Here is a 25,688-nt window from a genome sequence, read left to right on the forward strand (position 1 = left end):
ATAGATAAAGGGAAATTTTATTTGAACCCATTTAAACTCTTTCTACACCCAACTTAAATTTAAATTGTTAATTGTCTATTTTACCCTATTGCATAATTATTATTAAGTACAAAATGAAACTAATAATAAAACTCAAATTTATCAATAAACCCATTAAACCCTACCATCACTTCAAACTTGGTTGAGACCCATCTAATCCGGTGTTTCCAGGTGAGTTTTGCATGTTTGATGCGTTTGTTTTACATATTGTTTTTGTGCATGTTTGATCGTTTTGTTTTTCAGTTTCGGGAAACAGTGCTTTTTAGATTTTGGGATTTTTTATTCAGATTCTTGGAACCATCTGTGCTAAAGGTATATAAATGTATTATTTGTTTTTTCCTTTGTTTTCATTTCATGGATGTTTGCCAAAGAAACGATTAGCCTGAAAGAGAGGAAGGCATTTCTGGGATTATACTTGGGAAACAAGACGATATTGACAGAGTTGATAGTTCCGACTGTGATGACAATGATGTTGGGGATAAGGAGTTGGCAAAGCCCCTTGAACAATCACACGTGTACCTCTCTAATGCTGAGGTTCAGATCAATTCCGGAAGGATTCCAATCTGGCAAAAGTCTAAGGTACCTTTCATATTTTGATAGCGAGATCCCTTTGCTTATCACCATTGTCAAACATGTTTGTGATCCTTTCATTTATGTCTTAGATATATTTCTATACAATGAGTCCGTCTGCTGCTGGTGAGCTAAATTTTGGTAAAGATCTTACCGGTGGAGAGATGGAAATAGAGACGGTTCCTGTTCACAAGGTTGAAATGAGGCGGAATGATTTGCTACCTATTGTTCATCCTTTTCGTAGGTTTCTGTCTCATTGGAATGGCAGGTAATGTTACTGTTGTTTTCATGTTAAAATGGACATGAATTTGGTTATTGTTTGTAGCATTTTGTACGAATCCATCTTGCATTTTTTTCTTGCTCCTGGAGGTTGTTGATAGAGATTTTTACCACCTGCAAAAGTAGGAATAAAAACACTTAAAAATACTTGCAAGAGAACAAAGTAGTTGTAGTATAAATGGCTCAAGAAATGTCGTTTCCTCAGGGATTGAATGAATAATATGTATTTATACTAATTCTTAGCTAATTATTTGAAAACAAGGATTGGAAAAGGTTGGTTTTGAATTTAAATGTAATAAAAACGAATTTAATAAAAGTAATTTAGGAAAAACAACAAGTAACCAATTAAGAATAAATCAAATAAAAAAGAAAAGGTTTTGAGAAATAAATTTGGAAAAGCACTAGGGTTCCGTCGTTCCCTTAACAATCTTATGTAGTTTTACCAATTACTTATGAATTACACATGCAATTTTGAAGGTTAGGTTTTCCTAATGCATATTCTACTCGTGATATTCAAGCTATAACGTATATCAAACATGCAATCTGTCTGTGGTATTCAGATAAAATATAAATATGCATGACTCATTATGCTTTGTGAAAACCTTTTGAAAAACCATGCAACCCTTAAGACGTAGTATTCGCCCTAGGTGAAATAACAACTATCAACCACAAGAAGCAATACTCAACCCCCTAGTGGTATTTCGACCAAATTGCATTCGATTACTTATCTAAACATCCTAATGGTAGCTAAGCATTAAGATATATAAACAGTTTAAAGCATAGTGATTAATAATTCAAAGCATGCATGCATAATATCATAAGCAATTAAATAAAAACTACATATTCATGCTAAGGCTCAAGGCATTGCCCAAGTAAAAGAAAATTAGTTACGAACAACTATAAAACAAAAGGAATTCTATTGAAATAGAAAAAAGATAGAAAACACCTTGAAAGCAAACTTCAAAAACTCTCTAGAGTAGTGCGTGCGTTCCCCCCTAAGGCTAGCCCAAAAAGGTTTATTTATACTACTCTAAATAAAATTCTCCTAATAAAAGGTCTTAGAATAAAACTAGGAAACCTAATAAATTGAAATAAAATAGGAAACATAATCCTAAATTAACTTGTTAAATTCACCCAAAAATCTGCACAGCCACGTTTTGGACCCAAATCAGCTCCAAAACTGGCCCAAAATAGTTGGATCTAAAGCTTGGACTATTCTGAACAATTCTATAGAAGGCCACAAACCCATCTAAGGTCATCTTGGGCTACAAAGTAACCGCTTGGTAGAAAAATCCCAAATTTTGACACAAACAAGCCAAGAGACAGACAAACGTCCTCCAATTTGAATCACTTCAAAATTTGTCCATTTGATTACGTTTTGCTCCAAAGGAAGTCAAATGTCCTATATTACAAATATAAAACAAAGTATCAAAATTCTACCAAAATAATTACCAAATTACACTAAGAATAGAGTAAAATATATAATATAATATTGACTCTGTTAAGCTTCCTTGAAAATCTGCATCTTTGCATTTCTTATGTGCTTTGTGTTTGTGGTTCTATATGGTTTGATGACCTTTTCTGACAGGCTAGAGGTTTCTTGAGCATGCTTTTTTAAAATAACAAGTAAAAAGTATCACAAATATTGCTTTTGAATGTTTTAATTTTTAAACACTAATCGAATTTGTTGGGGAATTTATGCAGGCATCTAATTGGAGGAGGATGCTCGAGTTCATCTTCTGATTCTCACGAAGATAAAGAAAAGTTTCAGGAAAAATATTGGTAATTTCTGGTGAGAATTTTACACCTATAGGCTCAGCTAAAAACCCAATGCTGGTAAGAATTCTGGAATTTCTGATGTAATATTATTATTGTTTTATGAGTACAAGAGGATTTTCTAATGCAACCATTTTTCTTTAACGAATGTTTAGGTGATTATCCATTTATTCTCCAACCTGGAGATGGTCAGAAAGGCGAAAAAAGAGGGAAAAATGTGCTTTGTTGCTGGAAAAACCACTGAACCGGTAGAACTTTCCTCGGTTCTTCAACTCAATTCGAATAATTTGAATAATTTTTTTACTCAAAAAAGCTAATGTTTCCTGGTGAGTTTTATAGCCTTCTCAGTGTGGGTGTTTCAATTTCGATTTTGCGATTTTGGATTTGCAAATTTGTTTTCTGTTCAAATTTCCTTTTGTGATTTTAGGGGGTTTTTGTTTATCGGTTCTCTCACTCATCTCTCATCTCTCTCTCTCTCTCTCTCTCTCTCTCTCTCTCTCTCACTTTTCTACTAGATGTCAATGTTTTCAAAAGTGGCCAAAAGATTTTTCTGATAGGACAAGGATTGTCTGCCCTCCCACTTCCAATGCCCTCCTGTTTGTGTAGTCACGGTTAAGTCACGTCAACATTTTATATTACTATTCATTTTTGTCTTATTATCTCTATAAAAAAAATAATATAAAATGTTGACATGGCTTAATCGTGACCATACAAAACAGAAGAGTACGGAAGGGCATCAGAAGTGGGAGGGCAGACAATCCTTGTCCTTTCTGATAGATGTCAATGTTTTCAAAAGTGGCAGAAAGCAGTATGACAGAAAGCAGAGTGTGATAGCCTTCTTCCTAGCAGAAGGCTCTGTGTGTGGGAGGAGAATTCTCTCCCCTCCTAATCTTTCTTCCCTTTTCTCCTCATCTATTTAAACAGTCACAGTTAAACCATGTTAATATCTTATATTGATTTTTTTATAAATATAATAAGACAAAAAATAATATGTGAAAGGAGGGGAGGAAAGAGGCTGAGAATAGGAGAGGAGAGAATCCTACTCTCCTAATTTCTCTTCCCTTCCCTTCCCTTCCCTTCCCTTCTATTTAAACGATTAAGTCACGTTAATATCTTATATTAATTTTTTATATAAAAATAATAAAACAAAAAGCAATATATGAAAGGAGAGGAGGAAAAAGAACGGAAATAGGAGATGAGAGAATCGTACTTTTGAGCATACAAAAGTCTTAAAGTTGGTGTGATATTGTCAAAAGTTGAAGACTTTTGTTCACCTTTCTTTTTCTGCTTTTGCATGTATTAGTCTTTGTGGTTTACAGTGCATTCATCCTTTTTCAATTATTGTTGCCTATTCAATTAATTTGATTCATAAACATTAGTGTACATTTATATTGGCTTATTTGTTATCTGCATTTGTTATTAGAAATGCAAATATGTGGTGTGAAAGGCAAAATTACCACGTTGCAAGTTGATGCACTTTTTTAGTGATTGCTAATTTTAATAAAAAAAAATGTTTATTATGCCATGCATCATATATTCATATGTTGGCCATTAATCATATATTCATGTGTGGCAGTGCCATTATATGAAATTTTAGGAAAAAATAAAATTGTCCATTCTACATATATTTGACCTTCATTCTACCAATAGAGTTATCATTTCATCTCTACGTTTACATCCTATACAATATGAATTTGTTGATATCTAATTTCATTGCACCTTTTATTTTATTTTCCTTTTGACTAGGCTGCTTTCTTGGCAATCAAGAATACAAGGAAACTTTGGATATTCCAGTGAACAATCTTTTATCATATAAATCAAACAATACTCCCTAATACTTCTTTCCATGTAATTCACAATCTTTTATATGTAATTACTACTATTGATCAAAAGCCACAGAAACTAAGTAAATAAACTCACATCTAATCTTTCTAAAAAAAAAAAAAAAAAAAAAATCTATGATCTTTTGTATGTGGTCCATATCAATCAAAACTTTTCCATGTAAAAATCTTCTTAATGTTGTCAATATAAATAATATTAATCTTTTATATTTTTTAGACATAACCTTTCATATAATTTGTAATCTCATAGCAACGCGCGAGTACGAATTTCTAGTACTATACTGTGGAAGGATGAACATTTCATGCTCTCTTTTCTTTTTTGGGAACTTGGTTAATTAAAAAAAAAACATTTTTTTCTGAAACAAATAACATTTTCTGATACGGTGAATGAAGTTGAAAGTGCACCATAAAACTAATTGCAATATGGAGGAGGGTAACTCAACATTAGCATCATTGCCCCAATTATTTCTGCCCATTTAAACAAGTTGCAATAACTACAACGGTGATGCAAGTGAATTTGTCAAGTTATGGTTGTGCATATAAATATTTAGCGTACGCGATATATGTACTTTGCAGTACCGCATGCATTACATTAGCATATAGCGATGGTGGGAAGATGCCTCAAAGTTTTATATGCATTCACGCTCCTTGGACTTGTCCCCCATGTCATCGTTCCTTCCTTGTCCCTTGGATTCGATAATTTTGGAGTTGGCTATGTAGATGCTGAGGTGACGATGAGAAGGAAAGCGAAGCACTCCTAGCATACAAACAAGGCTTCACCATGGATGAGAACAACCGAGTAACGTTTTCTTCGTGGGGAACAGATGGTGCAAAACAAGATTGCTGCAGATGGAAAGGAGTCGCCTGTGACAACCGAACAGGCCATGTTCTGAAACTTGATTTTGGCGAGGAATTCCAATTGAAAGTAAATCAATTTCAACCATTGAGAGGTAAAATTAGCTCTCAATTGATTGAGTTGCAGCATTTGGAATACTTAGACCTCAGCTGGAATGACTTGAATCGGAGCCAAATTCCAGAGTTCATTGGTTCTCTCAGCAACTTAAGGTACCTCGATTTCTCTTAATTGTTTTTATTTTGATATCTCGATCTCAATTTTAATGACTTCAAAGTGAAAAACCTCCATTGGCTCACTCATCTTTCTTCTTTAATTTACTTGACCATCGATTCTGTCAATCTCAGTAATATTTTTGACTGACCAAGAACTGTGAATAACCTTTCAAAACTAGTGGACTTGACATTAGATTGGGATCTTGCAAAATGGGCTCGAATTTCCCAAAATGGCTTCAAACTCAGAAGAATTTTTCGGAGCTTGATATTTCAAATATCCTTCCAAGTTGGTTTTGGGGCTATGCCGTAAAGTAATGTTTCTAGATCTCTCCACAACCAAATTAGAGGGACATTTGCAAATTTGACATTGGAGTTTGCATATTAACCTGATCCAAATTTGAGTTTTAACAAATTGGGATCTCAACAACAACAACAACAACAAAGCCTTTTCCCACTAAGTGGGGTCGGCTATATGAATCCTAGAACGCCATTGCGCTCGGTTTTGTGTCATGTCCTCCGTTAGATCCAAGTACTCTAAGTCTTTTCTTAGAGTCTCTTCCAAAGTTGTCCTAGGTCTTCCTCTACCCCTTCGGCCCTGAACCTCTGTCCCGTAGTCACATCTTCGAACCGGAGCGTCAGTCGGCCTTCTTTGCACATGTTCAAAATCACCGGAGCCGATTTTCTCTCATATTTCCTACAATTTCGGCTACTCCTACTTTACCTCGGATATCCTCATTCCCAATCTTATCCTTTCTCGTGTGCCCACACATCCCACGAAGCATCCTCATCTCCGCTACACCCATTTTGTGTACGTGTTGATGCTTCACCACCCAACATTCTGTGCCATACAACATCGCTAGCCTTATTGCCGTCCTATAAAATTTTCCCTTGAGCTTCAGTGGCCTACGACGGTCACACAACACGCCGGATGCACTCTTTCCATCCAGCTCGTATTCTATGGTTGAGATCTCCATCTAATTCTCCGTTCTCTTGCAAGATAGATCCTAGGTAGCGAAAACGATCGCTTTTTGTGATCTTCGCTAGATTGCTCCGGTCATTAGTGTGGATAAGTATATAAATGGATAGAGATAGGAAAGCAAACACAAGATGTACGTGGTTCACCCAGATTGGCTACGTCCACGGAATAGAAGAGTTCTCATTAATTGTGAAGGGTTTACACAAGTACATAGGTTCAAGCTCTCATTTAGTGAGTACAAGTGAATGATTTAGTACAAATGACATTAGGAAATATTGTGGGAGAATGATCTCGTAGTCACGAAACTTCTAAGTATCGGAGTGTGGTGTCGTCTTGACTTGCCTTATCTGTCTCATAGGTAGATGTGGCATCTTCTCTGGAAGTACTCTTCCTCCATCCAGGGGTGGTATCTTTAACTGGTGGAGATGCACAAGGTAATGTATCAATTTCACTTGAAGCTTACTTGTAGTTTCAGGCTTGGTCAAGCGCGATACAAACCATGTAGTAGGAGTCCCCCAAGTCGCCGAGCTAGGGGGTCTGCTGAAAGAGGTGACAGACAAGGTAAGCAATCAGAGCTCCGACTGATTGTTCACCTTCTCCCCATCTTACAGCAGCATGAAGGATAAAGAGAAGAAAAATGAGAAGAGATGATATGAGATACTTTTGCTTTTGAAGAAGTAACTTTCCACAGGCTTATTCTTGAACTGAGCTGGAGGGTTTTCTGGTTTCCTCCAGAGTATAAGGCCGACTGAAGAATTTGAGGGTCAAAACAAGTCCATCAAATCTAGAGTACGTTCCACCCTGCTGATATGGGATACTTTTGCTTTTGACAGAGTAATGAATGTATCGGCACGTGTGCTGTTACGCTTGTCTCCACATGCTTCCTTGTATCCTTCGCACTTGCCCTATCTGTTCCTCAAGCAGATGCGGAATCTTCCCTGGAAACATAAGATGTTGAAGATGAGTACTCGAGAGCAATGCCAGGTAAGTAATCAGGTAAGGGGTTCCAGGCAGTCAGTTCCTGGCTGGGAGCTTGATTCCAAGTGCTGACTGATTGCTCTCTTTCTCCTTGTCTTGCAGGTAAAAACAAGGCCAAAAGAAAAGACAGGGAAAAAGCATGATATGGGATACTCTTGCTTTTAACCCTGATGATATGAGATATTCTTGCTCTAGTATAGCTTGTTTGCAGAGGTATTATCGGGGGGAAAGAAAGCTGAATATTTCGAAAGGCTTCGTTGGGAGTGCCCTCTCAGATATGATGAAGGGTTGAGCATTTTTGCAGGTCTGCCTGTCCGTTGGGGATGGAGGTCGACATATATAGGAGTCTCCCTAACAACAAGTAGTAATGCTATTCCTTTACCCTGCTTGGTCATAGCACGGTAGTGGGAGCTGCCAGTTTCACATGTTTTAACTCTGTCAGAGCACTTTGAAAAAGTGGTCTGTGGTATCTGGCTCTCGAGATTCGGAGAACGATGCCTCTTCGATTTTTGAGAAAGCAATCATGCTGGGGGTATGACTCTCGAGATTCGGAGAGCAGTGTCTCTTCGATTTTTGAGGAAGTAATCATGTTGGGAGTCTGGCTCTCGAGATTCGGAGGGCGGTGCCTCTTCGATTTTGGAGCAAGCAATCTTGTTGGGAGTGTTGTCTCGAATGTGAGTAAAGGTTGGGCATGTTTGCTAGTCTACCTTGCCACGAAGCACAAAGGTTGACACACAGGGACTTTCCAATTATCCAGCAATGGTACCGTTCCTTTACCCTCTCTTCGATTTTGAGAAAGTAGTCATGTTGGGAGTCTGGCTCTCGAGATTCGGAGGACGGTGCCTCTTCGATTTTGGAGCAAGCAATCTTATTGGGAGTGTTTTCTCGAATGTGAGTAAAGGTTGGGCATGTTTGCTAGTCTACCTTGCCACGAAGCACAGAGGTTGACACACAGGGACTTTCCAATTATCCAGCAGTGGTACTGTTCCTTTACAGTTGTGGGTAATAATATGGTAGCTAGACCTTCAAAATTTATGTGTCTAAACTTTTGTTAGTGCTGTTTCTTTGCTATTCTTTTACCTTTCTTGGTCAGAGCGATGTAGTGGGAGCTGCAAGCTTCACGTGCTCAACTTTGGCAGAGAACTTTGGCAAAGTTATTTGTGGTACCCATGAGCTATTGTTGCGTGTGGGAAGTGGGTGATTGAACAGTAAGATTCATGTGCTTTCTACTTCACCAGAAGTCTTCGACAGAATGCCCATAATTTCTGCAAAGCTGAGTGTGTGTGTGACAGGTGCTGACAAGGCTAGAAAAGTAGGTGCCTCTTCGATTTCTGAGATCGGCCCTCGTGGTCTCTGAGCAGCCCAGCTTTTGAGAAAGCGAGCGCCTCTTCGATTGATTCGGAGAACGATGCCTCATCGATTTTTGAGAAAGCAATCATGCTGGGGGTCTGGCTCTCGAGATTCGGGGAGCAGTGTCTCTTCGATTTTTGAGAAAGTAATCATGTTGGGAGTCTGGCTCTCGAGATTCGGAGGGCGGTGCCTCTTCGATTTTGGAGCAAGCAATCTTGTTGGGAGTGTTTTCTCGAATGTGAGTAAAGGTTGGGCATGTTTGCTAGTCTACCTTGCCACGAAGCACAGAGGTTGACACACAGGGACTTTCCAATTATCCAGCAATGGTACTGTTCCTTTACCCTCTCTTCGAATTTTAAGAAAGTAGTCATGTTGGGAGTCTGGCTCTCGAGATTCGGAGGACGGTGCCTCTTCGATTTTGGAGCAAGCAATCTTATTGGGAGTGTTTTCTCGAATGTGAGTAAAGGTTGGGCATGTTTGCTAGTCTACCTTGCCACGAAGCACAGAGGTTGACACACAGGGACTTTCCAATTATCCAGCAGTGGTACTGTTCCTTTACCCTTGTGGGTAATAATATGGTAGCTAGACCTTCAAAATTTATGGGTCTAAACTTTGTTAGTGCTGTTTCTTTGCTATTCTTTTACCCTTCTTGGTCAGAGCGATGTAGTGGGAGCTGCAAGCTTCACGTGCTCAACTTTGGCAGAGAACTTTGGCAAAGTTATCTGTGGTACCCATGAGCTATTGTTGCGTGTGGGAAGTGGGTGATTGAACAGTAAGATTCATGTGTTTTCTACTTCCCCAGAAGTCTTTGACAGAATGCCCATAATTTCCGCAAAACTGAGTGTGCGTGTGACAGGTGCTGACAAGGCTGGAAAAGGCTGGAAAAGTAGGTGCCTCTTCGATTTCTGAGATCGGCCCTCGTGGTCTCTGGGGAGCCCAGCTTTTGAGAAAGCGATCGCCTCTTCGATTTTTGAGATCGGCCTTCGTGGTCTTTGAGCAGCCCAACTTTTGAGAAAGCAAACGCCTCTTCGATTTCTGAGATCAACCCTCGTGATCTCTAAGCAGCCCAGCTTTTGAGAAAGCAAACGCCTCTTCGATTTCTGAGCAGGCGCCTCTTCGATTTCTGAAGCTTCGTCGAGTGCAGATTTTTATAGGGGCTGACATTAAGTTCCAAAGCACACTTGAATCTCCACCAGTAGAAGCTTCATTCTTGCACTTCTAAGATCTTGATTTGTCCGACCTCTTCTCTCTTCAACACCTTTGAAAATGTCTGGCCCCTCCGACCGTCGTTTTGACTTGAACCTTGTTGAAGAGGCAGCCCCGCCTTCTCCAGACAACATATGGCGCCCATCCTTCGTCTCCCCTACTGGTCCTCTTACCGTTGGGGATTCCGTGATGAAGAATGATATGACCGCTGCGGTGGTGGCCAGGAACCTTCTCACTCCCAAAGATAACAGACTACTTTCCAAACGGTCTGATGAGTTAGCTGTTAAGGATTCGCTGGCTCTCAGTGTTCAGTGTGCAGGTTCTGTGTCTAATATGGCCCAACGCCTATTTGCTCGAACCCGCCAAGTTGAATCATTGGCGGCTGAAGTGATGAGTCTCAAACAGGAGATTAGAGGGCTCAAGCATGAGAATAAACAGTTGCACCGGCTCGCACATGACTATGCTACAAACATGAAGAGGAAGCTTGACCAGATGAAGGAAACTGATGGTCAGGTTTTACTTGATCATCAGAGATTTGTGGGTTTGTTCCAAAGGCATTTATTGCCTTCGTCTTCTGGGGCTGTACCGCGTAATGAAGCTCCAAATGATCAACCTCTGATGCCTCCTCCTTCTAGGGTTCTGTCCAGTACTGAGGCTCCAAATGATCCCCCTCCGGTGCCTTCTCTTTCTGGGGCTCTACCGACTGCTGAGACTTCTCCTAAGCAACCTTTGTGAAGGCTCCCTCTTGTGTGCTTATTTTGACTCATGTATATGTACATATTTGTAGCTTATCGGGGATATCAATAAATAAGCTTTCCTTCATTTCAACGTATTGTGTTAAATACACCAAAGCCTTCTTCGCTAAGTTCTTTGAATTTTCTTTTGTTAAAGCTTGTATGTTGAAGCTTTCTGAGTGGAGCATGTAGGTTGGGGTAGTGTTCCCTTAATTTCCCGAGTGAGGAAAACTTCTCAGTTGGAGACTTGGAAAATCCAAGTCACTGAGTGGGATCGGCTATATGAATCTTAGAACGCCATTGTGCTCGATCCTGTGTCATGTCCTTCGTTAGATCTAAGTACTCTAAGTCTTTTCTTAGAGTCTCTTCCAAAGTTTTCCTAGGTCTTCCTCTACCCCTTCGGCCCTGAACCTCTATCCCATAGTCGCATCTTCTAATCGGAACGTCAGTAGGCCTTCTTTGCACATGTCCAAACCACCGTAACCGATTTTCTCTCATCTTTCCTTCAATTTCGGCTACTCCTACTTTACCCCGGATATCCTCATTCCTAATCTTATCCTTTCTCGTGTGCCCACACATCCAACGAAGCATCCTCATCTCCGCTACACCCATTTTGTGTACGTGTTGATGTTTCACCGCCCAACATTCTGTGCCATACAGCATCGCCGGCCTTATTGCCGTCCTATAAAATTTTCCCTTGAGCTTAAGTGGCATACGGCGGTCACACAACACGCCGGATGCACTCTTCCACTTCATCCATCCAGCTTGTATTCTATGGTTGAGATCTCCATCTAATTCTCCGTTCTTTTGCAAGATAGATCCTAGGTAACGAAAACGGTCGCTCTTTGGTATTTCTTGATCTCCGATCCTCACCCCTAACTCGTTTTGACCTCCATTTGCACTGAACTTGCACTCCATATATTCTGTCTTTGATCGGCTTAGGCGAAGACCTTTAGATTCCAACACTTCTCTCCAAAGGTTAAGCTTTGCATTTACCCCTTCCTGAGTTTCATCTATCAACACTATATCGTCTGCGAAAAGCATACACCAAGGAATATCATCTTGAATATGTCGTGTTAACTCATCCATTACCAACGCAAAAAGGTAAGGACTTAAGGATGAGCCTTGATGTAATCCTACAGTTATGGGAAAGCTTTCGGTTTGTCCTTCATGAGTTCTTACGGCAGTCTTTGCTCCTTCATACATATCCTTTATAGCTTGGATATATGCTACTCGTACTCCTTTCTTCTCTAAAATCCTCCAAAGAATGTCTCTTGGGACCCTATCATACGCTTTTTCCAAATCTATAAAGACCATGTGTAAATCCTTTTTCCCATCTCTATATCTTTCCATCAATCTTCGTAAGAGATAGATTGCCTCCATGGTTGAGCGCCCTGGCATGAACCCGAATTGGTTGTCCGAAACCCGTGTCTCTTGCCTCAATCTATGCTCAATGACTCTCTCCCAGAGCTTCATTGTATGACTCATTAGCTTAATACCCCTATAGTTCATGCAATTTTGTACGTCGCCCTTATTCTTGTAGATAGGCACCAAAGTGCTCATTCGCCACTCATTTGGCATCTTCTTCGTTTTCAAAATCCTATTGAAAAGGTCAGTGAGCCATGTTATACCTGTCTCTCCCAAAAGTTTCCACACTTCGATTGGTATATCGTCTGGGCCTATTGCTTTTTTATGCTTCATCTTCTTCAAAGCTACAACCACTTCTTCCTTCCGGATTTGACGATAAAAAGAGTAGTTTCTACACTCTTATGAGTTACTCAACTCCCCTAAAGAAGCACTCATTTCATGTCCTTCATTGAAAAGATTATGAAAATAACCTCTCCATCTGTCTTTAACCGCGTTCTCTGTAGCAAGAACCTTTCCATCCTCATCCTTGATGCACCTCACTTGGTTTAGGTCCCTTGTCTTCTTTTCCCTTGCTCTAGATAGTTTATAGATATCCAACTCTCCTTCTTTGGTATCTAGTTGTTTATACATATCGTCGTAAGTCGCTAACTTAGCTTCTCTGACAGCTTTCTTCGCCTCTTGCTTCGCTTTTCTATACCTTTCACCATTTTCATCAGTCCTCTCCTTGTATAAGGCTTTACAACATTCCTTCTTAGCCTTCACCTTTGTTTGTACCTCCTCATTCCACCACCAAGATTCCTTTTGGTGTGGGGCAAAGCCCTTGGACTCTCCTAATACCTCTTTTGCTACTTTTCGGATACAACTAGCCATGGAATCCCACATTTGGCTAGCTTCCCCCTCTCTATCCCACACGCATTGGGTGATTACCTTCTCTTTGAAAATGGCTTGTTTTTCTTCTTTTAGATTCCACCATCTAGTCCTTGGGCACTTCCAAGTCTTGTTCTTTTGTCTTACTCTTTTGATATGTACATCCATCACCAACAAGCGATGTTGATTAGCCACGCTCTCTCCTGGTATAACTTTGCAATCCTTACAAGTTATACGATCCCCTTTCCTCATTAGAAGAAAATCTATTTGTGTTTTTGACGACCCACTCTTGTAGGTGATCACATGTTCTTCTCTCTTCTTAAAGAAGGTGTTGGCTAAGAAGAGATCATATGCCATTGCAAAATCCAAGATAGCTTCCCCATCCTCGTTTCTCTCCCCAAAACCATGGCCACCATGAAAACCTCCATAGTTGCCTGTCTCCCTGCCCACGTGTCCATTTAAATCTCCTCCTATAAATAACTTCTCCGTCTGAGCAATTCCTTGCACCAAGTCTCCAAGATCTTCCCAAAATTTCTCCTTCGAACTCGTATCCAACCCTACTTGAGGTGCGTACGCACTAATCACATTGATAAGTTCTTGTCCTATTACAATCTTGATTGCCATGATTCTATCTCCTACCCTCTTGACATCTACAACATCTTGTACCAAGGTCTTGTCCACGATGATGCCAACACCGTTTCTCGTTCTATTTGTGCCCGAATACCAAAGTTTAAACCCTGAGTTTTCTAGATCCTTTGCCTTACTACCAACCCACTTAGTTTCTTGTAGGCACATAATATTTATCCTTCTCCTCACCATAACTTCCACTACTTCCATAGATTTTCCCGTTAAGGTTCCTATATTCCACGTTCCTAAACGCATTTTGCTCTCTTGAACTCTACCCTTCTGTCCTAGCTTCTTCACCCTCCCCCGTCTAATAGGATCAAAGTACTTCTTTTGTGTGTCCCGGGTAAAGTTGATAGGAGCATATGCTCCCAAACAACTTTGAGTGGAGTCGTTCGAAAAGAAGTTTCTATGGCCCCCTTGCTCATTTAACACTGCATCCGGGTGCCGATGGAGATACAGCGACCCTTGCTCACTTATCACTGTGCTCAGGCCACACAGCGCGCCACTTACGGGTGACGCCCTAGCTTTAGCGCGATTTTGTTCTGGATTCATTTTCATAAGGATTCGACGTGATCATGGAGTGCCGGCTGTCGACTACCTGACGCCCTCCCCCTCCTCCTTTATCCGGGCTTGGGACCGGCCATGTAAGACATAGGCGGAGTTAACAAATTGGGATCTCACTAAGAATAATTTATCAGGATCAATTTCTCCCTTATGTGCAGTCACTGCAAGGAATCTAAACTTTCTTGGTCTCTCAAGAAACCATTTATCTGGAGAACTTCCAGATTCCTGGGCTCATTTTGATGCTCTAGTCGTTCTTGATTTGAGTAATAATGTTTTTTCTGGAGAAATTCCAACCACAATGGGATCACTTTTTGGCATTGAAACAAAGAAACTCAACAACAATGTATTCGTGGGAGAATTGCCTTCCTCCTTGAAGAATTGCAGAGCTAAGAGTTCTTGATGTGGGAGAAATTCAAGCTCAACCATCTCTGGCTCATCTACAGGCATGACTGTAGAATATACTGCGAATGATGGATCCTCAATTTTGAAAGGAAAACTTTATGAGGATGAAGCATCCTTAATATGGAAAGGGAAACTCTCCGTATACAAAACTACTTTGGGACTTCTAATGAGTGATGATCTTTCAAGCAATCGACTAACCGGGGAGATTTCTTTAAATCTGTCGAGAAACCGATTAACAAGTCAAATAACTCCAGAGATTGGAAGGTTGCAATCGTTAGATTCTCTTGATCTATCAAGGAACCAAATATATGGTAAAATTCCAACAAGTGTATTTCAGATACATGGTCTTGGTGTGTTGGACTTGTCAAACAACAACTTGTCTGGCAAAATTCCTATGGGTTCTCTACTCCAAACCCTTGAGCCTTCTGCTTATGCAGGAAATCCTCAACTTCGTGGACTTCCACTTCAAAAGATGTGCCCTGAAGATGAAAAAAGTCAGAAGCAAACTGTCTTTGTGAATAAAGAAGATGAGGATGGACTTATAACGCAAGGATTTTACATCAGTATGGCGATCGGGTTTGTTGTTGGATTTTGGTGCATTTGTGGCACATTGATGTTCAACAGGTCATGGAGATATGCATACTTCAAGTTCTTAAATGTTGTAAACGATTGGGTTTACGTAAGGGTGGAGTTGATCAAATGACAGAGAATGCCTTGACATAGGCAGGGTAAGTACAATCACACATGCATTACACATACAGACCTACATCATCTTCTCATTTCTGTCATGATTAAACTTTTTCCAGTGAAATATTGTCTTTAATCCCTCCTAATGACTGATGTTGTTTTACCTGCATTTTTTTAGATCATGCATATATTTGTGACACTCTTGCATCTGCCATCCAGTTGGAGACGGAGATTGGTGACTGCACGTTTAAAGTCATTATGGACAACTACTAGTGTAAAATGCCTCCGTAATAAGAGAGCATTGCTCGAAAGTTCGAAACAAATAATTTGTTCTTGATTTTGTGGCCTTGTATGTGCTGTGTTGTTATCTAGCTTGTCTTCGAGGGCTGGGTAAGGACCTAGTTGAATATTAGGGTGCACAACGAATAAAATTACAAAATAATAAGAGTATTATTAAACAAACTGTGAATGCCGAAACGACTACAAAACTCTAAGACACTACATTGTAAATGACTTATTCTCAAACTAAATTACAAGCAATATTTATAGAGAACTAAACTTAAGAAGCCCTAACTCGAATGGGCTAAGCCCAAATCCTAAACTAACAAGCAAAACCCAAATACTAAAATAAACTTAAATATTAATATTTTCCAACACCTCCCGTCAAACTCATGGCGGTACACGACATGAGTTTGCCAAAGTAGATATGGATGCAAGCTTTGTTATGCTAACTTCCGATGCCAATTTCAATACGAAATTCCATCGGTGCAAGTGCAAGATTCCAAATTCCAATGCCAATGTCTATGCTGATGCTGATGTCGATGATGCCAATGCCGATGCCGATGATGCCAACACCAATGCCGATGATGCCAACACCAATGCCGATGCCACCTTCCGAACAAACAAACAAAAAAACCAACCAAATTTTTTTCCCTTTGCCCGCATGGGCCTCAAACAAGCAACCAAATTTTTCTTGTTTCTTCCTTTTTTTTACTCCCTTTTTTTTTCCTTCTTTTTTCATTCCATTCTACTTTTTCCTCTTTTTTCCTTTGCAACAATACAGACTTGTGGATACTCCTACAGGCTGCGGTGTTCAAAGGTGCAGAAGCAGAGTCACGGGACCAAAAACGAACGAACAATTTTTTTTCTTCTTGCAAACAATCAATACCAACTAACAATCTGAACATGAACGACAACGGAAACAAGCAACCAGATACCAACCCGAAGCAGATTAAATCCCGAATGATCAAATCTGCTCTGATACCATGTGGAATTTTTCAGGTCGACGGGTCAATGACCCACTTAACCACTTGCACAATCCTCAGATGTGGGGTTTTATCACAAAAGGCCTCGGTATTAGTTAGAGAGAGGTATTTCTATTTAAATTGCTCTTCTCTTCTCCCTCTGTCCAATGTGGGACAAATGAGGATTCCAACACTCCCCCGCACGTAAAACCCCATTTTATGGGTCACACGTGAAAATCAACATCGACAACCACATGGAGCTAATGGGGGCTCACCCATCGCGCGGGGCCAAATGGGGACCCACCAAATCACATGGCAGTACGGGCCCGTCCCCTGGCTCTTATACCAAGTTGAATATCAAAGTGCGAAACGAACAAAATTACAAAATAATAAGAGTATTATTAAACAAATTGAGAATGCCGAAATGGCTACAAAACCCTAAGAGACTACATTGTGAGTGACTTCTTCTCAAACTAAATTACAAGCAATATTTATAGAGAATTAAACCTAAGAAACCCTAACTAGGATGGGTTAAGCCAAATCCTAAACTAACAAGCAAAACTCAAATACTAAAATAAACCTAAATACTAATATTTTCCAACAGACCTTGTACTGTTATTTGTAAGAAATTTTTTAATTGTTATTTGTAAGACTTGGTACTTCTATGAAATGTTTTCTTTGACATTAATTCTTGTACCAATGTCGACACTTGAGCAACATATTTTGAAGAGAAAAAGAAAAAAAAAAACAATGTTCTACAGAAGGCCTATCTAGGATCGCATCTCCTGAGAATTTCCTCTGCCGTTTTGTTCCAGGATTGTGTTTTTATGCAAAAACCTGTCAAATTTATTGATTAATGTATGTAAGACATAATTAGTCAAATCACCCTTACAACCAAATCTTTCATACAAAAACCCACAGAAACTCAAATTGAAGGAAAAAAAATTCACACTACTAGCTTTAATTTTTAAGAGAGAGACTTAAAATAGAGTTTTACTATTTAATATTACGGTCTAGTTGAACATGACAACTGAAGACCAAGCTGCTAACGATCCTCAATTGTGTACAACTGTGACTAAGATTAATGTGAGACCGTTAGCAAGGGCCTTTTAAGTTGTTTTTCAGGACCATGTCGGTAGCTATGCTGGAGGTTTCGTCTGGAAAATCTCGCACGTGATTAATCCCAAAATAGTTGAGATTCTAGCTGCTCATGAGGGTCATTGGTTGGCATCTCAAAGAAACTGGCAGCAAGTTATCCTGGAGTGTGATGCACTTTAGGTTGTTCAAGCTATTGGCAGCCTTAACTGTGAAACCTCTGTTGATGGATTGTTAATTGAGGATATTAAGTCAAGTTTACGGGGTTTTGAATCCGTTAGAGTTCACCATGTTTGTTGAACCGCTAATTATGCGGCACATTGAATGGTCAAGTTGGCTTTCTTAAGCTTCTGAATCTTCTCCGGAATTCCCTCCTCCAAGATTGTATGCTTTCTTAAGCTTATGAATAAAATAAGCTATCGTTTCCTCTTAAAAAAAAAAACCAAATTTTGTGAAGAATAGCAAAACTGTAAATAAATCAAAATCAGCCTATTTTTACTGTAGCTTATGAATAGTGTCAATTCTTCCCCAACTTTAGACTATAGTAATGATACATGTAAGACCCATTTTAAAAAATAAATGAATTAAAATAAATTTTAAGATTTATAATTGGTGCATTAATGAAACTCACACAATAAAATAATTAAAAAGTTAATTGACATCACATTTTCTCAGAGCATCTCTAAATAAGATGCCAAAATCCTAAATGGAATGCAACTGTGCATATTTGCCATAAAAAAAATATTTCCAACCGAAGTGTTATTTATTGACTGGATTTGAAGGTTTTGAGATTAGAAGTCAAATTTGACATCAATGTCAAATTTTTATTTTTAATTAATTGTAATGGTGGTTTCATTTCAACCAATAAAAATGTTGTTTCTGGTGCAGTCCTATTAGATTAGGAATGTAATTGTGTAAATCCTAGTATATCTTGGAATATCTCTTATATTCCTATTAGGAGTAGATTACCCATTAAATGTTGTAATCCTAAAGGAAAAGGTTTATACCTATCCAACTACTTTAAATAAAGGCACAATAGGCTGGAATAACACACATCCACAATTACACATCTCTCTCTTCTTCTTCTCCATTGCTGCACCTTTCTCTCTCTCTAAGGCCTCCATAATTGACACACACCCACAATTACACATCTCTCTCTTCTTCTTCTCCATTGCCGCACATTTCTCTCTCTCTAAGGCCTCCATAATTGTTTAGTAAATTATGCCTTCAACACGTTATCAGCACGCTCTTGACGTTGCGCTAACAAGAGAGTTTTATCTTCCATCAGGGGAGTATTACGTTTTAATCATCATTTTTATGAATAATTTATTATTTTGAATTGATCTACATGCTATTGATTCAATTTAATTTTTATGTGTTGAACGTGATACAACGCATTGGAGATGCAATTCCGGCTTTATGAGAAGGATCTTCTACAAATTCAAAGGTTCTTGTTGTTTTTTGCCAATCAGGTGCGCTTAAATTAAAGTAAGATATTTGAAACAACCATGAAGCATGAAAACATTCCCCATGATGCATGAACCCGTATGTTTATATTTTCCTTCCGATATATATATTGTATATGTTCATATATTTGTCAATATATATTTTTGTTTCATGCATCGCACAATTAAATTGTTATGTGGAATTGTGAGTCAAAGAATTGAAAAAAAAAATTAGAAGCAATTAGGGTTTTTTCAAACCCTAGATTCGGAAAGAAAAAAAACAAAATATGGGTTAAAGTTCTCACAGGCCTGAAGCCCTGAGTCCACCAATAAGCCTGCCAACCTTGCTGGGCTCTGTCCTTGCTCTAGCCTGCATGTAGCAAGCTTTGCTTGTTGGGCTCGTTTTCTATCTCGGCCCACCTTCCATTAGCCAGAAGCTGACTGGACTAACCTCTGTTTGGGCTTGTTCTCGTGTACTGGACCACACTTGACTGAATGTGTTCCTTGGTGCTGAGCTTCACGGCCGCAGCCTCTGACCCAAAAGACAGCGTATGCTGGGCTTTTGCTCATGCCTTATGCCACACTTTCTGCAACCTTTTTACGGTTGGACTTTGTCTCCTGGCCTGCTGATCTACAACCAAATTAGGCTGCTATGCAGCCATGTAATATAACCTAAGGCCTGCAGCTTGTTGCAGGGCCGTGCCTCACACAACCAGCCCACACGTGTTGGGCTGTGTCCTTTTAAGTTTTTTTTTCGACCCAATGCTAATTTTTTAGCACTTTAAATAATTTTAATCCGAATGTTATTATTATTTTTGCTTCTACGATGGACCCCGTTTGGTCTCAATCTATTGAATTAATTAAAAATGACCTACAGTCCATTAATCTGATAATGAATCCAAAATTATTAACCTGAAGATCACTTTTGAACATTGACGATTCAATAATTTATTTTTATACTTCGAACCGTTGACTTACTTCGTAGTCCCGAAGCTCTCACACTTAAGTTCCCGAAGAACCTTAAATCCACTACACTTAGTTGTATATTGCATTCTGTGTTCTTGTAGGAACCTCTCTTTTATGAACTAATGTTCATAAACTAAATTGAACCATAGTTTCAAATTTAGTGCCTTTGAAACCCGAAGTTTTCATAAAACAATACACCCATGGCAACTCAACGTTTTTTCATGAAAACCATGTCATAGAACTTGAGTGTTCTAAATTTGATGCTTATGGATGATTCATTCCCATAGCACCAATCACAATCTTGTTCCCTTCAAATTCAGTGGATTGTCGAATTGTCACAAGTTTGATTTTCCTGATTTGGATGTTTCTAATAGAAACCACTTTATGTGGGGTACAAGACATGAATCTCCGCTTGACTATTAAGAAGCTGAGAAACCATTGAAGCCAACAATGGCATGGAAAAGCTGAATAAGTCTCCCCCATGATCTTCATTCGAAGACTTATGCTCAAAGCATTACAAATGGAAATACCTCCCGATTGAGGATTCCATGGCTCTTTGGCTCACTCCTACGGACTGTCTAATCATGAAAGACATTGCCTAAAGCACACCATGATTATGTCCATGAATGAGTACAATTCTGAAGTTTATAAATCCGATCGAATTTTTTATTAGAGAAAACTTTTCTAGTCCTTCCATGCTTCGAACTCGCCCCTGAAGTAGCAATGTAAAAAGCATAAGTTTACCAAATTCTCAGATCTGATTACTACCACAAACATATGGTAGAATCAGGGCCTACCAAGGTGTGGCATCATGCCCAAAGCGTGATACTTGGCACTTAAAACCTAAAACTTCAAGAATAAGGGATAGTATTCCTAAACCTCAACCCTGCATAATCTACTTCTGTCTTGATGGAATAGATTATTGGTTATGCACCTGTTCCTGCCCCTACCAATGTTGTTAAGGAGTACCATTCTAGTAGTCAATACATGAGACTCATTTTGCTTCACCAAACGCCGTTGGAAGAGCAGAATTTTGACATGGATGGCCTTGTTGGCCGAATCCCCTTAGTAAACCATTTACTTTGTGAACATTTTTCCATGTTCTTGGATTCACGTTTGGTGTATGTTTTACTTATGGATAATCTTATTGATATTGTCCTCGAATATGAGTTAATTGAATCATGTTTCTTAATACATGTGACCGATTCAATTAAACATGTGATTAGGTAGGAATGTGAGAAAGTTAGTTGTCTAGATGAATGCGTACTACGCACACTAACTTGACACCTAAATCACATCTCTAACAACAACTTCAGGTCTATCCAACCTGATTAAGAGCATTGGCATGCTCCTCGTTGTATGAATGGTACTGAATCACCATTTAAGGGACCTTAAATTCTCCTTGACGTTGAGTTTTTAAGAATATTCGAGATGACAATGATCATAAATGAACCACTGAAGAAAATAGTGTGAAATATCTTTGCACCACCTCTAAAAAATGAGCCCGAAGCTTTAATTAGGGGCCAATGGGTTGTCTCCCAATTAGGACCACGCCATATATGGCTGGGCTGGAGCCAGGTGATTCAAGCAGTTTACTTGTTTTGGCATGACCTTTTGGGACACTTAGGTTGAACAATGATGCTACGACATATCTCCTTACCCAAAGTAAGGATCTTGTGCCTACAAGCACACTTTGCCAAAACCAACTCATTTTGGGAAATTTGATTTCTAAATCATCCCTAGCAAAGATACAAAACAACTCCTTTTTCACAGTGGATTCAAGGGAATATATGTGGACGAATCAAACCAAAATGTGGACCATATAAATACTTATGGTTTTGGTTGATGAATTGACAAACTGGTCACATGTTTGTCTGTAAACATTGCTGCTAAACCTCCTGGCCGATTAAGGGTTCACCACCCTACTTATCCCTTAAGGTCCAGGAGACTGGATAATGCTAGAGAGTTTATATCGACGGTTTTTTATAAAGTATTGCATGTATTTTGGGTTTATAATTAAACATTGAATTCCCATGTTCACCCCAAAGAGCCTCGCCTAGTGATCATTGATAGGAGCATATTTATGCGCCTTAGTTAGTTAGTTCTTATGCATTTATGTTGTGTTTTCTTAGTTAAGTTAGTCTTTTAAGCTATTTTCATGTGCTTTCAGGTTTTAGAGACAAAGTGAGCAAAAGGATGCAATTTGGAGCATTTTGGAGCAAAATTGGGCTAAAATGGAGTTCATGCACATGAAGCACAAGGGATGGACGAATTTGAGGAATTGGTGAAGCTAGGAAGGCGTTTCAAAGTTGAAGAATTGAAGATACAAAGTTTCCTAGTTGAAGAAGGAAATGACTTGAATGAAGGATTCCTAAATGAATTGGGATTCCTAATCACTAAAGGAGTCCTAATTGAAGATGGATTCCTAGATATATGAAGTTTCCTACTCAAGCAAGGTTTCCTACATGAAGAAGAAGAATTAAAAGCCAAAGAATCAGCTCAAGATAAGGAGTATTATCCAAAACCTCATCCATAACCTTATCTTAGCTTATCTTATCCAATCAAACCTTATCCTATCCTATCTTATCCTTATCCTAAACTATCCACATTCCAGCCACTTAGGAGGGTTTCTAATTAGATTAGGATGCTTAAAATGGGATTTCTAGAAGACCTTATCTTATCCTACCAAGATGACACCTAAGAACCTTTCTAGAAGCCTAAAAATCTGCCTTGCATTATCCTTCTAGAAACCACACTTTGTGCCGAATTTTCTACCCTATTTCCTTTAGGATTTTGGTTTCTAGAAGCCTTATCATTTCACACTCTTTGTGCTGGACCTTATCTCCCAATCCCTTTGGGTTTTTGACTTGTTTTCCTTATAGGATTGGATGTTATTATCCTATGCAATTTAGGCCTTTAAAACCTTGTCCTTTGCTACCTAGGAGATGGGATTTTCAGCCTATATATACAACCCATTGCCGCACCCTTTCACTCACCACCCTCTACCAGATTTTCACTAATCCATTCACCAATCATCCCTCATTGTGCCGTGAGTTTGCAAGGAGAAGAAGGAAGACAACTTGGAGCCGTGCATGCCATTCAAGACGTTGGATTGTCGGAGCGTTTCTAGGTGTTTTCTATCTTTGTTTCAATGTTTAAATTCATTTATCTTTGTTTGTTTGCGAACATGAGGAACTAATTTCTTTATAGTTAGAGGGGAATTCAAAGCCATGATCATATGTTTTATATGACTTGATTTCTTCCAATTATGATTTCATGAATCGTGAATGTGGTTTACTTATCTATTTGATTGATAACATGTTTATGTATGTTGATTGAGGGTCGACACTTAGTTTGCATGCATGAATTTGATGCTAGAGTATAAGGGAATTTCACCTAATCGTTATTAACTTATATTCATAAGTAGTAAAAGTCGCTAGTCACGATTGTGTTAAGTAAATCCTAGGCAAGAGTAACATGCGTATCCCATAGTTATGAATGCCTCGTCAATGCTTATGATTTCCATTGAACTTAATGATCTTTGATATGTGTCTCTATCATGCGTATTCCATAGTTAGGGTCCTTGATAAGAATAATTTTGTTGTAATGCGTATCCCATTCAATTCAATGAATCTAGGGAAATCTGAGAATTAATTGGTCAATCTAGTTAATTTGGGGCATTGTCATTCAAGGTTTATTGCTAGAGTAATTGGAAATCGAGTCGTATGCATATGTTTCATGTGTGGAGAAGGAACCTTCTAACTAGCCTTTCACCATCTTAGTTTTCATCAAAACGTTTTTGTCAAAGTTTGTTTTCAAAGTTTCTGTTTTCAAAGTTAAATTCGTCCAAAATCAATCCCCCTTTACTTAGTTGAGTCATAGTAGTTAGAAATCACTTTAGTTTGTGTTTTTAAGTGTCTTAGGTCAAGTTAAAACCAATTTTCGTCCAAGTTTGTGTCTAGTGTTCAAAATTGCCCAGATTGTGGTTTTAAGGCAATTTTGAGTGTTTTTGGGCAGTTTTGAGTCTTTTGGTTTGTTTTGGTGTTTTAAAGTTTAGTTTTGCATTCTTTGAGTCTAGTTTAGTGTTTTAAACTTGTTTTTACGTATTTGAGTCAGTTTTCAAGTGATTTTGCAATCCCTCCTAATCCCCGGTTTAGAACGATCCCTACTTACATACTTTGCTACAATTGATAAAAAGAGGGTTAATTTGTGTGTCAATATAATTTTCACATCAAATTTTGGCGCCGTTGCCGGGGATTAGCAAAGTTGCTAATCCCTTGGTTTGTTTTATTTCAATTTGTTTTATTTGTGTCCAGATTCTTACTTTGTTTTTGTTTCTTATTTTTAGGTACTAGTTTATGACTCGGAGCTCTAATCCGGTTCGTGAACACATCTTGGACTTTGACGACGATTTTGAACGAGAGTTGAGACGAAAGAGGAAGAATCCAGAGTCTAGTGAATCAAGTTCAAATCCGGAAGCCGAAGTTGAGATTGAGCAAGAGGAACCCACGGCACAAGTGGGTGAAGTTGAGACAGTCATGGCACAAGACAATCGTACAATCAAGGAGCTCTCGGCCTCGGGATTGGACAATGCCGCACCTCTATGTATTCAATATTCGGCGGCAGCCCAAGGAAAGACCGAGGAATTCGAGTTAAAGTCAAGTTTGTTCCACCATATTCCGAAGTACCATGGGTTGTCCATGGAGGATCCTAACAAGAACTTAAAAGAATTCGAGGTGGTGTGTTCAAGCATGACTCCAATCAATGTCGACGGGAGTATATTGAAGATGAAGGCTTTTCCCTTTTCTCTCATGGAAAAGGCGAAAGATTGGTTGTATGAATTAGCTCCCGGAACGGTCACATCTTGGGAGAGCATGAAACGACCTTTCTTGGAGAAGTTTTTCCCAACTTCTCGAGTCATCCTCCTACGAAAAAGGATAAGTGGAATTCAACAAGAAGAAGGTGAGTCTTTTCCTACATACTATGAACGGTTTAAATCTCTTGTTGCTTCTTGTCCACAGCATCAAATGAAGGAGGAGCTTCTGCTACAATACTTCTACGAGGGACTTCTACCAATCGAACGACAAATGCTAGATGCTTCGGCGGGAGGAGCTTTGGTGGACAAGACCCCCACGGCAGCAAAGACTTTGATTGCCAATCGAGCGTTGAACGCTCAACAATACAAAGGTGTTGGACAAAGAGGCACCCCACGGCAACACCAAGTGAATGAGGTAAGTGCCATAACCGAACTTCAAAATCAAATGGCTAACCTTACTACTTTGCTTTCTCAGGTTGTGGAAGGGCCAAAAGTTCAAAATGTAAGTGCGTGTGGCGTGTGTTCCATGCAAGGACACCCTACGGACAAGTGCCCATAATTGATTGAGAATGGAGGGTGGGAAACCCTCAATGCCGTGGGCTTTGGGCAGCAATACCAACAAAGGAATGATCCCTTTTCTAACACCTACAATCCCGGTTGGCGTGATCATCCAAATTTCAAATGGCGAGAACCCCAACAAGGCCAACAACAAAGCACGTTTAGGCAACAACCCCCGGGTTTCTATCAAAAGCCGTTTGCACCAAATCAAACCCAAGCACAACCCGCCCAA

General features: G+C 39.2%; 2 protein-coding genes across 2 annotated transcripts; both read left to right on the top strand.

Moving 5' to 3' along the window:
* The first annotated feature begins 295 nt into the window (after positions 1-295).
* On the top strand, positions 296-25,457 carry LOC126630412 (uncharacterized). The gene is made up of 7 exons (XM_050300574.1): positions 296-618; positions 702-877; positions 2,593-2,724; positions 2,820-5,570; positions 14,402-15,373; positions 15,511-19,143; positions 22,253-25,457. The coding sequence occupies exon 7, from the start codon at positions 24,441-24,443 to the stop codon at positions 25,455-25,457; it is 1,017 nt and encodes a 338-aa protein (XP_050156531.1). The 5' UTR covers positions 296-618; positions 702-877; positions 2,593-2,724; positions 2,820-5,570; positions 14,402-15,373; positions 15,511-19,143; positions 22,253-24,440.
* Positions 14,689-15,348, top strand: LOC126629824 (receptor-like protein EIX2). Its single transcript, XM_050299967.1, has one exon. It carries the CDS (start codon positions 14,689-14,691, stop codon positions 15,346-15,348), a length of 660 nt encoding a protein of 219 aa, XP_050155924.1.
* Positions 25,458-25,688: the final 231 nt, after the last annotated feature.

The sequence above is a fragment of the Malus sylvestris genome, chromosome 1 (assembly GCF_916048215.2).
Source record: "Malus sylvestris chromosome 1, drMalSylv7.2, whole genome shotgun sequence".
Classification (NCBI taxonomy): Eukaryota; Viridiplantae; Streptophyta; class Magnoliopsida; order Rosales; family Rosaceae; genus Malus; species Malus sylvestris.